The sequence below is a fragment of the Pungitius pungitius genome, chromosome 6 (assembly GCF_949316345.1).
Source record: "Pungitius pungitius chromosome 6, fPunPun2.1, whole genome shotgun sequence".
NCBI classification, from domain to species: domain Eukaryota; kingdom Metazoa; phylum Chordata; class Actinopteri; order Perciformes; family Gasterosteidae; genus Pungitius; species Pungitius pungitius.
This window is the reverse complement of record NC_084905.1, coordinates 6327138-6343161: the sequence shown is the minus strand read 5'-3', so window position 1 is coordinate 6343161 and position 16024 is coordinate 6327138. Positions and strand designations below refer to the sequence as shown.

The 16024-nt window shown below is 46.5% G+C and overlaps 1 protein-coding gene across 1 annotated transcript; it reads left to right on the top strand.

The window, feature by feature from the left end:
* Positions 1 to 1149: 1149 nt before the first annotated feature.
* Positions 1150 to 13288, top strand: slc7a5 (solute carrier family 7 member 5). The gene is made up of 10 exons (XM_037451511.2): positions 1150 to 2016; positions 3717 to 3842; positions 8507 to 8612; positions 8950 to 8994; positions 9107 to 9230; positions 9779 to 9882; positions 9960 to 10056; positions 10237 to 10386; positions 11526 to 11703; positions 11792 to 13288. The coding sequence occupies exons 1-10, from the start codon at positions 1431 to 1433 to the stop codon at positions 11845 to 11847; spliced, it is 1572 nt and encodes a 523-aa protein (XP_037307408.2). The 5' UTR covers positions 1150 to 1430; the 3' UTR covers positions 11848 to 13288.
* Positions 13289 to 16024: the final 2736 nt, after the last annotated feature.

The window sequence follows — 16024 nt, the reverse complement described above, 5'->3', positions numbered from 1 at the left end:
TGTTTGCATCACAATGTGTTAACAACAGGTGTACGTGTTTGAACGTGAATATGTATGTTTGGTCCCTCCGCCACGAGGAGACCGGGAGGCTAAAAACAAGTACTTTGTGTTCTCTGCTTTTGTCCGAGGGCGTTGGATGATTTAGTGTGTGTGTCCGTAAAGGTAAGTATGTGGGTTTGGCAGAGCTGGTTTGGGAGTCACCTGTTTGAGTCTTTTCCGCGGCGAGTCCCTTGAACTTATCCACGACACCGGTTAGAGACACTATGTGTCAAATTTCTACTCACTGAAAAGCTATTAAAAATATCAGCACTTCTTTACTGAACATGATCATGTACTCTCAAGCATTAAAACCATCCACTGGGCCTTTTCCAGCAGCAGGAGGTCTATCCTTTACTGTAGAAAAAATGACAGACAGAATCTACAACTAGATTTCTGAAGATTATTTTTAGTTGATTCAAAAGAGAAAAAAATAACGATAATGATAATAATATTACCTTGATGCACTCTGCTATTGTTTCCAATATTTGCTGAATCTCAGGATTTAGGGGGTAGACGTCCCTCTAAAAGGTGGAGTTTATGTCTTGTTTTATTCTGAGGCGCAGGTCATGGATTTGCATACAGGAATTCACAGTGCATGCTATGCATTTGCTTTCCGCAGAGGTTTAGTTGAACTGGATATTCCGATATGTCTGCATGTGTGAGACTGTCCTGATCTGAGGAAATGGCACGCTCTTGTTTCTTGTTCTTCTGTATCCATATGGTTGAAATGCACTCATTGTAAGTCGCTCTGAATAAAAGCGTCAGGTGAAGGACATGTAATAATGTAAAGAAGTAATATTCGACATATATGCTTCAGTCCCCTGCAGCCTGAACTTGTGAGGCGGTATAAGGAGACACCTGGGAGATGTGTCTGATAGGAGAACACTTTTGTAAATAACAATGATTTTTTTGGGAAGAGGCATCTCAACACCACTCAGGCTATTTTCACAGTCTCTCTCTGACAGAACACCATAAAACAGGTCCAGCTGGTTTGGGTGGCTGATTTGAGTTGGGGGGGGGGGCGTGGGTAGAGGGTTTTTCTTTAACGATTGCTTCCGTGCTGCATTGCCACCACTTCATCCTCGTTTGCTATACGGGTTCCAAAGAAAACCGCTCCAGGTGGCGGTGGTGAGGTGTTTCAGGGAGGCGCAGCACCACCACCATCCGCCGCTAGAGGGCGGAGAAGGGGAAGGGGAGCTAAAAGCGGGGGCCGGCTTTGAACAAGAGCAGTTTCCTCAAGTGTAAGAGGAAAGCGCACCGTGGTCTCCTCGTGGCTGAGCCCTGACGGCATCGAAACCTCCGACGGAGAAAAGAAAGCCGACTGCAGCGGGAAGCTCCGCGTCCCCCCCCCCCAGTCCCCCCCACGAGAGGGACACACACAAGAAAGGACGATGTCGGGCTTAAAGAAGAGGAACTCGAGCTCATCGGCGGACAAGGAGGAGGAGGACAAGCAGGTCACGGAGAGGATGCTGTCCACGCCGGGCGGCGCAGGGGCGAGGCGGGACCAGGGCGCCACGCCGGGGGGAGAGCCGAGCACCGTCGCCGCGGGAGAGGGAGGGAAACAAGGGGTCGTCCTGGAGAAGAACATCACCCTGTTCAACGGCGTGGCTCTCATCGTCGGCACCATAATCGGCTCGGGCATCTTCGTCACGCCGACCGGCGTGGTGAAGGAGGCCGGCTCCGTGGGTCTGTCCCTAGTGGTGTGGGCGGTGTGCGGCGTGTTCTCCACGGTGGGAGCCCTCTGCTACGCGGAGCTGGGGACCACCATCACCAAGTCCGGCGGGGACTATGCCTACATCCTGGAGGTGTACGGCTCCCTGCTGGCCTTCCTCAAGCTGTGGATCGAGCTGCTCATCATCCGGCCGTCCTCGCAGTACATCGTCGCCTACGTGTTCGCCACCTACCTCCTCAAGCCGCTGTTCCCTGACTGCCCGGTGCCGGAGGAAGGGGCCAAACTGTTGGCCTGCCTCTGCATTCGTGAGTAACTTTAATCGAGCCGCGCCGCGCCGTGCCGAACCACGCTGCCGCTGCCGCGTCACACACAGAGATGATGCAACCTAATCTCGCGCCTTAGGGAACATTCTTTGTAATTCAATTTCCGTATCAGCTCGGTTACTTGTTTACAGGTAGGGATTAAAAAAAACAAAAAAAACATTTTTCCATCGTCTCCTTTGTAATAATTATGTTTATTCAATTGCCTGGCGTAAACTATTACTATTTGAGAAAATAAACATGTCCTCGTTAACAAAAGAGAATACAAAATGTATAAAAGAGGAAAATAACAAATTAGGTTGATGGGAATTTGGCAGCCTTATCTTTAGAAAATCTGTAAAATTCACCAAAGAACCTCTCATAATTCGTGATGTATTTTTATACATCGTATATTGAGACCACGTGTTGTAAGCTACTTCATTATTATTATTACATCTACTGCTCTAAATTTGAGTATTGATCGGCCTAAAAAAGTACAATTTTGTTTGTGTTTTTAATAATGTATTTAGTTTGTACTTTTACTGTCATACACTGTCTAAATGCACCTTAAAGTTGAGTAAATGTTTGTTTTACTTAAAGAAATTAGCTGTGTTGCTGACAAAGCCGTTCAATTCGTGTGTTTCGGCCGGTTTAGCATGGAGTCTTAACAAGATTAAAACTGGATTATTTACTGCTTTAACTTGTTCGCACCAGTCTGCAGTTGCACATGTTTTATTTGACTGCCATATACAACAAGTGTGCCCCCCCCCGAAGTCACACAATGCACCTGTATCTGAATACATAATGACACTTGGTGTGTGTGTGTGTGTATACACAATACATGTGTATAAGTGTAAGTAGGCCCAGCTAATGGTGCCTAATCTTCAGATTGACTGCAGGCTAATTCCTGACTGCAGTCACATGACAGTGTGTGTGTGTGTGTGGTTGGTCAGGGTCCCGACCCGCCTGAGAGCCAAATCTGCATCCATACACATAAACACACATCCATCCACAGCCCTATCGGTCTATTTCAGTGTGACATGTCCTTCCGTCTGATCTATTTCTGTGGGAATTTGTGTAAGGAGAGACGTGCACGCACCCACACACACACGTATCGTGGGGGTGTGTGTGTGTGTCCCTGTACTGTACTCGGGCTCCCTCTGCGCTTTGTCTCAACCCCTTTTAACACAGAGCCTCATTGTGCTCCGTCTCGTCTTTCTGTTGTGGCCCTGACCTGATTTAGGAGCTTCCAAAGGAACCTGCTGCTTTAGTTAATCACTTTTAATGGGGCCCAGGGTTCAGGGGCCACGTCAACAACCCCATGAGTGTACAGCGGGGGGGGGGGGGGAGAGGTACCATCACTGTACCACTGTCCACATGTGTGGATAAAATAAAAGCAGGGTTTACAGCGGGAAGTGTTCTTACAAATTCCTCTCCGGCTTCCCAGCATGCTTTTTAGTCGCTAATTGCCTACGGGCGCCCACTCGTGCACGCGCTTCTACACAAGCTCAAATTTGAGTACAAATTTGAAAGGGGGTTTTGAGGAAACCAAGACAAAAGCCACCAAAGGCCGCTGCGGGAACACTTGGTTCTCCGTGTGCCCGATGAGAAAGCGTCTGTTGCACAACATCCGGCGGCGTGCTGGAATTCAAAGGGCTGCTTCTTGAGGGCGCCGTCCCTCACGCCGTGTCTCTCTGTCTCCGCAGTGTTTTTGACCTTTGTGAACTGCTACAGTGTGAAGGCGGCCACCAGGGTGCAGGACATCTTTGCCGCTGCCAAGCTCCTGGCTCTGGGCATGATCATCATCATCGGCTTCGTCAAGATCGGCCAAGGTACTTTTACACGTGCACGTACACAAAGGGGGCCGTCCGAGGGTCCTCAACGGTCGATCAGCAGCCTCTAAAGCCTCTGTGCATCAGGGCAGCAATGAAATAATCCCTTTAGACACCAGTATCGTTTATCACATACTTTTAAATTAAAGTGTATTCATAACATTTCACAGCTACAATTTGCTCTCCTTTTACCAGGAACACTATTAATCAATTAGCATTTTATTATGAAATTTGATTCACCAACGAGAATACACATGTGTGATTTACAGGCAGAAGACTATTTTTAGAGACTAAATGCCTTGAGCAAGACACAGCGACTATGAAGTTGTGTGTTCGTCTCTCTGTGGTTGATGGGGGCTCTTTGAGGACTGGCCAGGTGCGCTCAGTAATCCATCCATGGGTAGGCTCATGGTTTTGGTTAAAATAAAGCATTCCTGCTCAAAATCCCATAAGACTTATTGGTCCAATGTGTGATACAAGCCTGTTATGGGTTAATCCCATCACAAATAGTTTGTTAATGGCGAGTCAGTTGAAATGACCGTTGGCGTCAAATACAGGCCGCACACATCCAGTGGGTTTAGTAATTCACCAAGGAAGCTGACCATGTGGCTCAAAACAGGAAGAGGTTAAAGTGACTTACAAAATGTTTGTGTATCTGTAAACCTCAAATGATATTTTGGCATTTAGCTCCTCAGAGTCGGGCCGGTAGCCTCTTTGAGGCCACGGGGTGTTGTGAAGGGTGGCCAGAGGAGACCGGACAATGGCCCGCCAGCACCTCAACTCCCACCAACATCCCAAACACCATCTCAGCCAATTGGAGGAAAGAACTCTGAAGAATAATAGTTTGAGGGTTCACTGGGGCCACGTCGTAGATTCTACGCCACTATGGCTGGTGATTCTTGACTATTGACGCTGGCATAATAGCCGTCTGATTCCTGTTCAGTGCTCCCAAAAAATCCTTTCTACCAGGTATCGGCAGGCTGTGATCCCCGGCCGACCGGGTGTGTGTTATAGACCGGGAGGCCGTTTGGTCAGATTTGTCGGATATAATTGGTTGCTCGGAGCCCTTGGAAACAAATGTGTAACGCCACAGAGTTTAAGCGAGCTGCAGGTGTCGGACTGAGGCGTGATAGTGGAGCTCAGCTGCGTGTTTCCTTTGGTGGGAGCACTGAGCTCACCTATGACCTCCTGGTTCTCACACCTGCCATTGACCCTGAAAGTCAGCAGTTTCCTCACTGTAGCTCGAATTGTGACACCATACTCGCTGTTTGCGAGGTTAAAGAATCCGGCTCAACATTAGAAAGAAAAAAAAAAAAGACGTAGAGGACTTGAGTTATCCCCTCAGTAAACATGAGTCATTGTCACATTCCAAAGTGTTCCTCAATACAGCATGAAGATACTTTAATAAATTATGGTCCATCTAGAGCCAAAAAACCCATAAAGGTTCAAAAAGGCATTTGATAAAGTGATTGAGGTCAGCGTACTACGCCCACCTCTTGGATCGGGATCAAACAAATGGAGACAATAGTTGAGGAGCGGTCTCCATCCAAGTTCCGGCCCTTCGTCTCACACTCACGCGGTGGGCGGTTTAAACAGAGGTCGGAGGTCACAGGCCTCAGGGATGGGGCCGAGGGAGGAGGTCAGAGAGTGAAGGTGGGTGTGAAAGAGAGAGTACGTAGTTTGTTCAATGGCAGAGGCCAGGGAGCACAGATGAAAGATGAGCGCTTATGAGTGGAGCTTTGTCCCGTCAAAAGGACCCAGACCTCTTCCCCACCTGGGACCTCTTCTCCTCCTCTGGAGACGCTTCAGAAAACAAGAACACACAGGTAACGTTGGACGATTAAGTCAATCCATCTCACTTCCAACTTTGCAATATGTCTGGCTCTTCAAAGGGGAACTGAGGCGGTGCGCTACGTGGTCGAGGTATAACACGCCAGTATGTATCCCTGACTGTGGAAGTAGTCTCACTTAACTTAAAATACATCGTCCTACGTACCACCAACAGTGAATCCACTCACTTGTCGCTCTTGTCTTGCACCGCGTCGAGCTGCTCGCGTTGAGCCCCCGCGGATCCCTCTAAAGCCGCGCCGCTAGGCCCCGTTTCATCCCGGCGCCTCTAATGACTGTTTACCCGGAGACTCCTCCGATTACCCACATCCAGACAAAGACGCAGCGCGTGGCTGCGGTTACGTCGTCACATCCACCGCGTCTCCGCTGTCGGTGGGGGGAGGTTACTGAGGGGGTCTATAGTTGTTTGTTTTTTAAAGGGCGCACATTTATTGTTCAACCAGGCCATCGGATTCAGAAACGGCGAGATGTAACGTGGGCTGCTTACAAGGGATGACATTTCTGAAATGAATCCTTTGGGAGAGGAGCATTTTCCATGAGATAAGTTGTGGAATTTAATCACTGGATAAGGTTACACTAATATGTAACAAATGATGTTGCTTACTTAGTGTTTTCGTAGATCTGAAGGAACCCTTTGACCTCTCGTTTTTTTTTTTTTTTTTTTTACGTTTGTCCGGGTAGAGATGCCGTAGCTTACATCCCGTCGTCATGGCGACGACGAGCATTCGTTGGTGTGTGTTTGTTGAGCTTTGTGGCTTGTAAAGTCAGACTCGTTAGAGGACGGTGTGATCTGATGAGCGGTGGTGAAGCCCCGCCCTGCACTCAACAAACACTCAGACGGATCTGATGTTGACCGGCAGCTACTTGAAAGTACATCTGATTTGATTCCCAACTTCTCAGTCTCCATCTAACATCTTTTGAATAGTAGATTAAAAAAAAATTGTATTCAATTACATTTGCAGACCAACAATTTTTGGCGTCTTGTTCGGTTAGTTAGGACAAGCGATTCTTTTCACAAAAGGGCACTTCAGGAATGCAGTTTCTTTTTCAGGGTGATAACTAACCCTGAATAAAGGCTTGAGGCCGTTAAACTCCAGTGAGCAAAGACTTTTTGAAAAATTGTAATTCAAAAGAGGTAGAACTCTGGTTTTCTCGTGTGTGTGTGTCACTGCCTGGCACTGGTTTCATGTGACCAGCAGAGGGTTTTCTGACCAGTGTTGTGGTAAGTGATCCGATAGCAACAGGAAAAAAAAGCCAGCAGCGAGTTGCGGTTGAAAAGTAGAATTTTGACCGTGAGAATTATAGTGGGACATCTCTGCGTTTGCCCGCCACAAATGATTTACTATGCAATTCTGAACGAGTCCGCCACTTATGAAGAAAGTCCGTGTTGATTCCTACTTGAGGCCAAAAACATGCCATTAAGAGTAAATGAGGCGATCCACTGAGCTCCAGCCTCGGCCTGATGCATGAGACCTCATTACAGGGCATGGCTTATGTTTTTGTGTACTTAATTTAATCTTATCAATGTTAGTCAGGGGTTGTATTTAGGTCAAATGTTAATTTAGTATTCCCAATACTAATAATGGCAAACGTGTGTGTGTGTGACCGTCCATCCGATCGGCCCCTGAAATGAGACCGACTGGCCTACGGCGGGATTTCCTACTTGCGTCATGGGGCTTTTCTCTGCCACTCCCGTTGCCTAGCAACCTGCCTTTTTAACAGTGTAAGCCTTATAACCCGAGAGAGGGTTATCATCTTATTTAATTTCCGTTTCCCCTCCTGAGCATGATATATCAAATTTTCCGGTCACTTTAATCTCTGTTCAAATTGGTTAAACCATAAACTTTTAGCTAAAAGTGATATTTCAATCTTAAGGCAGAGGAAATCAATCAATACAGTCAATGAACGGAAAAGCCATTTAACGTTTATGCACAGATCATTAATTTTATTCTTGCATAGGGTGCGAGCTAACACTTTTTTAACTATAAAAGATATGACCGAATATGTCCCTGCTCCAGTTGGATGTCACCACACACATCGTTCTCGTTCGGTTTCAAGCTGCTTCCTCCTGACGCCATAAAACACAACTAAATGTAAAATGTTAGTTTATCATCACACCACAAAAGGTGTTTTAAAAAAATACAACATTGGTTACCAATGTCTTGTAACTTAAGCCATTTCATAAACTGAGATGTGATGTTAATAATATATATTATAACAATTCGGTAGATATTCTAGTACTTGCATTCAAACTCCCGCTTCCCCCGCCTCTGAATGCGTCCTCATGAGACCAAATGAGACATGCCTTGTGTCGCTCATGGCTGCATTGATTCATAATTACAGAAATGTGGCGGCGCATTGGTCAAACGAAGGGATCGGTAACCGGGCGCTTCACACGCTACACGGCGGCTTGGCGCTGACCCAGCACTGCCCCGGGCTGTTGGTGTAGTAACCGTCGCTGTGTCTGAGAACGAGGCTGTGTGTGCACGTTGTGGGGAGCTGCTCCGTCAGGAATGTGGCCTGAGGCCATTATGACTCTGCAAAAAATCAGCAGATAAATTTATAAAACACTAAAAGTTGTCTGCTTTCGTTGTCCTGGTGCCTCATCGGAGGTTCTCCGGCTTCCTCGGCTCCCTGATCCACATACCGAGACAGATTTAAGCCCCGGCTGTCTGCTGTCTGCTGGGCAGGCGCCATTGTGCCGCTTTTGGGGTTCTCCAGACTGGCTGCCTGGGAAAACTCCATAATGCACACAGATGGGATTTATTTGTTGTTATTTGGTCCTAACCCAACGGCTTTGCCCCGTTCCTCTGCAGGTGGCGTGGATCGCCTGCTTCCAGAGAATTCCTTCGAGGGGTCCAAGTACGAGTTTGGCAGCATTGGCCTGGCGCTCTACAGCGGCCTGTTTGCTTACGGTGGCTGGTGAGTTCACGCGTCCGCCCACCTGCTCGTTGTCCGCCTTCCAGTGGTCGGCATCGGGCAAATTCAACCGTTAACCCTGCTGAGGTAGCGCCCCCTCATGGTGCAGGGATGGAAATGCATGTCCATCGTTAGCTTTGATTACGGCAATTAATGTCTATTGATCATACAAATACGACTGGGCTTCATGGTCTTTTTTCACTTAAGTCAAAAATACATATTTTTGTGTCTAATTTAAGGCCAGTTTATGAAAATCCATCCTTTATATACTCTGACTACTACGGATCAGGTTTAATTTTTCGGTGTGCGTTATATTGTCTCTGCCTCTTTCCGCTCACAGGAACTACTTGAATTTGGTCACCGAGGAGATGATTGAGCCTTTTAAGTGAGTGTCGGCGAGCGACTTGCACTCTATTCAAGATCAAATACGGACTCGTTTACCGTGGAGCGATCCATCGTCTCTAACTAAGACTTTATTGTTTGTGTGTCTTCCTCAGAAACCTTCCCCGGGCCATCATCATCTCCCTGCCCATAGTGACGGTCGTGTACGTTCTGACCAACTTGGCTTACTTCACCACCCTCTCCCCCGAGCAGATGCTCGCCTCGGAGGCCGTGGCTGTGGTGAGTGACCCACTCCAACAACGCAGCCCTACTATTTACTCCCACACTAGAAAAGGGTTATTGATCCACTGCGGGACAAGCTAGCTGCTAAGCTAACTTCCATCATTATAAAGTGTGTATTTTAGACACTGTTGTTTAATTGTTAAAGTGATTACTCATTACTTTTAAGATTTAGTCTTTGGAAGAAAAACAAACTTTGTAAACATCGTTACAATAACATTCATTAATCGCCATTAATCAAGATTAAGGAATTTCAAAATGTGCGATTAATTAGTTAATTTTATATATATTTCTAAATAATGAAGATAACGGGACCACTATGGTACAGCAATATAAACATGGGACACATGTACAGTATGATAAAGATATAATAAGTGATGTGATTCTTTATTTTTTTAAATGTAAGTATATATATTTAATAGAAGCTATACATGGCATCTTGTCTGATAATCCCAGTGGCTTCCTTCTGGATATGCTATCCTGTCTATTTAGACAAGCTGAGCGTCAACCTCATAGCTGTTATACCCTCGTGTGTGTGTGTCCTACAGGATTTTGGTAACCACCACCTGGGTCCGATGGCGTGGATCATCCCTGTGTTTGTAGGACTGTCCTGCTTCGGATCGGTCAACGGCTCTCTGTTCACATCATCCAGGTAACACACACTCACAAGAAAAGGAAACCCAGAAGGATTTGACATGGTGACTAACCAGGTCCTTCCTTCCCTCTCAGGTTGTTCTTTGTGGGCTCCCGGGAGGGTCACCTGCCCAGTCTGCTGTCAATGATCCACCCCACCCTGCTGACTCCACTGCCCTCACTTATATTCACTGTAGGTGCTCTTTTTTTCCATCTGGAAGCACGACAAAATGCAGCCGTCTTTGCACAATAAATATTTGTATGCCGTTCAAATCCGAAGCAGTGACGTGCAGTGACAGTCTTGGTGTAATGCTGCTGTGGGGTGTGTGCATACACAAAGCAAACAAACGACACCCATTCCCTTCTCTCCCAGTGCCTGATGACGCTGCTCTACGCCTTCTCCAACGACATCTTCTCCGTCATAAACTTCTTCAGCTTCTTCAACTGGCTCTGCATCGCCATGGCGATCGTCGGGATGATGTGGCTCCGCTATAAGAAGCCGGAGATGGAGCGGCCGATCAAGGTGGGTCAAACTTGATGCTGAGCTTTGTGACGGGGGGGCGGTCGAGAGGGACTCTTACTTTCCATTCAGCACAGCTCCGATGAATAAAGACCAAACGCAGATTAAAGGAGAGAACAGAAGCTGCATGCTTGTCAGGTGGTGTTGAGGCCTGCTGGGGAGTTGTGTGTGTGTGTGTGTGTGTGTGTGTGGAAGCTCATTATGCCTCCTGACTAGTCCAGTTGCTGCAGGACTCAGTAAAAAAAAAACAGAACTTCATTGTTGCTCTTGTACACCAGTGTGTGTGTGTTTGTGTATACTTGTTCTTGCAACAAAGTAATGACAATTTAGAAATGTGAGGACATTTTGTCCCCTTTTCTAAGGCCAGGACTTGGGACAGGCATTCAGATGTGATGAGGTCCTTACAAGGATATTTGTGTGTGTCTGTGTGACTGTCCATAAAGCCTTGTGCAATCAGAGGACTGCTCATCCATCCGATTGCACAATGTTGTGTGTCAGAGGCGGAGTCTGTCAGTGAAGTGTGTGTGTGTGTGTGTGTGTGTGTGTGAGAGTTTGATGGGACACTGAGTGGTGGCACAGTAGTGGCACTGTCTCCACTGACCTCTGTCCCTCTTTCACTTTCCCACTCCATTTTTTTCTCCTTTCTTTGTTTTGTCACATTCCTGCTGTTCATCCCGTCTGAAGCTGATAGAATGACTCGGTTATATTTCCTCCGCGTCTCTTTGTGGTCACCGGAGGCGTTTTAGACCCACTCTACGCACCGCTGCCGTTGCTTACCGCATTAGTGCCATTGTCGTGCTGCTATGACGACCTGGCTGTAATGTAACTTTAATCAAGATCTCTGAACTTTGAAGCTGCCACAATATATTTTGTTATAATCATATAACGTTTTATGTTCATTTAAAACTTAAAACTATACACACCTGTTGTAGGTAGCGCATTTTGAATAAAAGGACTCCACTGTAAGCCCACCACCTTTTGAAACTATTCTTATTTAAATCCCTCCTGTAACTACACCAAAATCCCTCTTTGGCAAGAAATAAGTCACGGTTTCGAAAGATTTTAAGAAATGAAAACATTTGATAATTAACCACCGATTCCTCCACAACGCTTGTTTTAAATTGTTTGTCTTCTCCCTGCAGGTGAATATTCTGCTGCCGTTGAGCTTCGTGCTCGCCTGCCTCTTCCTCATCATCGTCTCCATCTGGAAGACCCCGGTGGAGTGTGCGATCGGCTTCGGCATCATCGCGACCGGGCTCCCCGTCTACTTCATCGGCGTCCGGTGGCAGAGGAAACCCAAGTGGATGCTGCACGGAATCTGTGAGTGACGGCTCGGGCCGCTCGAATCACCGGTTAAACTTCACTTAGACCACGATCGTGTTTAATCGCCTCTCGTGTTAAATTCCAGTCTCGACCACGGCCTTGTGTCAGAAGGTGATGGAAGTGGTGCCACAGGCGACCTAAGAGGCCTTGGCAGTCATCGGGCTGCACGAACGGGATCTGGGATCTGACGTCACAGCCGATGAAGCTTGACCGCCGCTGACCTTGTTGACCTCTCTCTCTCTCTCTCTCTCTCCCCCACCCACACACACTCCCACCCTGTCTGCGGGGTGCTGATAAGGACCCAACAGAGACAAGCAGGTGTCGGAAGCTGCGCGCTCTTCAACTGCTGTTCTTTAGTTTCTTTTGGACTATTTTTAGTCACTAACTATCCCTTGTAGGTCAATCTTTTGTTACGATGCATTTCAATGAAATGTTTGATTTCTACTGTTGTTTTGTCGGTTGTGAATATATTCATGTTACAAGTCGTCCCTCGTTCTGAAAGATGACGTTTTCGTCAAATTGTGCCTTCGGTGGCAAATGTGTGAAGGCGTAACCGTCGGTTGTTGTTTTCCGGGCCGCGTGACGCTGTGGTCCAGTCTAAAATCTTCACAAAGAATCGGACCCTTTTGGTCCGGCAGACACCGTGGTTCTTAAGCTCTTGTTGGAAAGCTTTGTGGTGTCAGTCGTTGCTGATTGGCCGGGACCTCGCAGGGTCCCGGTTGTTGTTTTAAAGCCCACCATGCTGCTGCATGAGGAGCGTGAAGTTGTTTGGAGACCTTGCTGCGTCCAAGACGGTTTTTTTTTTTTTCTTCTCATTTTTACAGCCAGCTAAATCCTCCCCTGAGAAAGGAGTCCGAAGTCTCCTCTCAGGCGTGTAAAGCATTGCAGACCAGTCAGCTGGTGCTCTTTGAATCCCCATGTGGTTAGCGTGACCGAGGCAAAGACACCAGCGTGTGTTTGTATTCTGACCATCAGTTGAAAGTGGGTCCAGATTTCAATGTATGTGCTATTTTCCTGCTGTTTGAATTTTCCAGGTCAGCGATCTTGTTTTTCCTGTGGGGGATCAATGTGTGTGTGTGTGTGTGTGTGCTGAGCCCGGCACACAGAGCGTGTAGAACGTCATCCCACTGAGGGACAATGGTTCAGACCCCGCGCTGTGATAACGCCGTGGAAGAGCAGAGCGACCTCATGCTCTCCGTCTCCGTTCAACATTCACATGTTGTTTTTATTTAGTTTTGTCATCCTAAGTGTTTTGTTTTTACTCCAAACACTGTTAAGAAAAAAAGAAGGAAATGCTGTTTCATTAACGTCGACCCTCCTACTGCCGACGGGCCATCTCTCTGGTTGTTGCCATGGAGATGTGGGAGGGGTTAATATGTATGTGTTTGAAGTAGAACCTTTTTAACTCTCCAGCCATCGCACTGATGGGAAAACTAACCTATGAAATAGGACTGTAGAAAGTTTATTTATTTATTTTTAGGTTTATTGTCATTAGTCACTCTAATTTGTTTACATGGCATTTAAATAAATTCTGAGGTTTTCTTTTTGTGTTTAGTTTTTTGTTCTTTTTTTTTTTTCAAACGGGACTATTCACCCCCCCCAAAAAATACACAACAAGGTAATAGTTTAATCTTTTTTTTATATTCAGTTGTAGCTGCTGCTGCTAACAGTATTTGAATACAAACGATGGATGACACGAGGAGCTATAATGTGAACAGGGAGACCACTCCAGTGTTATGCAATCTGACGTTTACTGCTTTAGTCCACTTCGTCCATACAAACAAACGGCAAAAACCCAGTGTGCAACCCGAGCCGCTTTCTGACCCCAGTCAGCAACAGGCTGGTGAACGCGGTGGAACAACTCAAAGGAAACAGAACTCCATATGTGCAATTAGGCGATTCTTCACAAGTTGAGTATACTTTAATGTCTGTTTTGTTTACATCTGGTAGCACTCCCCTCAATTGTCCAAAAAATCTCGTACAGTTCTGAGGAAAGTGAGTGTGTGAATACTTCCAGTCTATAGTGTGAACACAAATGTCTACATTCGCGACTTACACCAAATGTAAGATATGTTAATAACGAGTTCCTTACCTTGACCTTAAAAGGTCTATATATATGTTCCCCTGAATGACTTGGTCTATTATTCATTAAGATTGTATTTAAATGACATACAACATGCCTCAAGAGCGTACCGAGCTGCGATGTCTCTCCTACTCACTTTGGCTGGAGAATGGTGTCGGTCTCTTTGTATTTGCCGTGACACTACAGCCCTGCAGCGACTCCTGCAATGAAAACGTACACGAGGCCAAGGAAGGAAGAGGTTTTGGTCTTGTTTGACTTCCCCCCCCAACCAGCATTTTGCAGTTGTATTTGACATCCGTTGTGGCTTCAGTTTCTTTCCACATCCTCTCCAGCTATTCTAAAACATCACCTGGCGGAGCTTGTTCACAGAATGCTCTCTTTTGGCGTAACGTCACTTTTGACGGCTTGAACAATGCCGTTTCCGAGTGGACCCTTTTGCATCGATGCTCTTTTCTCTCTCTCTCTCTCTCTCTCTGCAGTGACCAGACTTTACACTGTGTACGCAGGTGTGCAGCTGCCAATATGTCGCCGTTGTACCCGTTTTAAAGTGCCTCTTGTCCAGCTGTGTAGCTGCTTGGACCGTGGAGGGTTCGCCCGCTCGCTGTGCCGCGTGTCTGCGAAGTGCTCCTCTGCTGCCCTTCAAGCCTTCCTCTGCCGTCTCCGGCTCTTCTCACACTCTTCTGGTGGCAAAGTGCTGGTGCTCTTCAGCATCCATCAAAGGCTCGCATGGAGGAAGCTTTGAATTCCTGCATCCCATTTGCGGTCCCACTTTGCGTTGTAGGCTGCAACGGGACGGACGTGTGGTCCCAAGCCGCGGAGTTGCATTTTCCTATTGGCTTGATGCCATGAAGTTTCTGCTGAAACGCCCCTTGTCCTCAATCTGTTTCGGGTTTTGTTCTACAACATGATACTTTTTAGAAAACTTGTAAAAGTAACTTTTTAACTTGTGCAATATCTGTTTTCGTGGTTTCACATTAAAAAGAACTGCTGATTTGATAACAAGACTAAAACTGTGGAGCTTAAAATGTTGCGGCTTTTACCTTTCCATGTACTTTGTATTTTGTGTTTTCAATCCCGGAGAATTAAAAAGATCAATGAAATAAAACTCGACTACGTCTCTATTATAAAATCTTTTGAAAGAAACCGTTCCCAAAAAGCCGCTCCCCATTTGGAGCACGTTTTTGAACGTATGGAACAGCAGGGCCCTGCTGAGCTGGTTGCTGAGGGAAACATGACACACAACCAAAGCAGCTAATCCTCTCAAGTATTCACAGCATGGGCTGGAGGTGGGGAACTGATCTAAAGTCATTCTCACAGCCTCGTGATACATTTAAGGTACGAGGGCAGGAAGGTGGAACGACACAAAGACGCAACTTTAACACTGACTAACGAGGCCTGGTAGCGTTATGCACCTGGACCTGGCCAACAGTGACCTGGATTTTAAACTCAACAGCGTGGCTGATATTTGGCCACATGGAGAGGATTTAGTAGCGATTCAGGTGCTCTGTCGGAGCTGCGTTACCATGGAGCCTGTACTGTCTCTATGTGATGATTTTTCCACAAGCAGGTTCAAAAGATAAAGTGACCCAGCACATCACCTAGTGATGAATCAATGTATTAAACCTTAAGAACAACAATCTTGACCTGCGCTTGGTCTTTTTTTTTTATGTGTCAATCATTAACAGCAAAAGCAGCATGTGTATACATTTATTTTTTCTATTTAGCTTAGACGATCGTGATTTATAGCTATTTTAATGTATAACTACTCCCATGGTGAAGTAGCATTACGACGTGAACACTTGACTTGAGACAACAGCAACAATCTTTCTGAGAAAAGGAAATTGCAGTGTGGTGGAGGTTTGCTCTGAGTGGCCGAGGTGCTCACGACACCTGCTACGTGTGAGTCTTTGTTTATAGGAGATCAAACGTGGAGAACACAAAATGTCTGACAAAATCCTCTCTTTGATTTTATCAACCAGCTTTGGGTCGAGTTGAATCTGTCGAGCGTGCGTTTTTCTTGGTTCTTTGCTTCGTGGAACGAAGTCCGTAAATCTGCCGAACCACAGGAATACCTCCCAAAGCCGGCTGGGGAGCTTCAATGAACCTCTGCGGCAGATGTTTCCAGGACATCCTCAGCTGGGGGGAGATCTTTTACAATTGATCCCGTGACAGCCTTTGTCCAGTAGTTCAAAACCCTTTATAAAATAGGTTCTATTTTCCACACCTTTGTCTCAA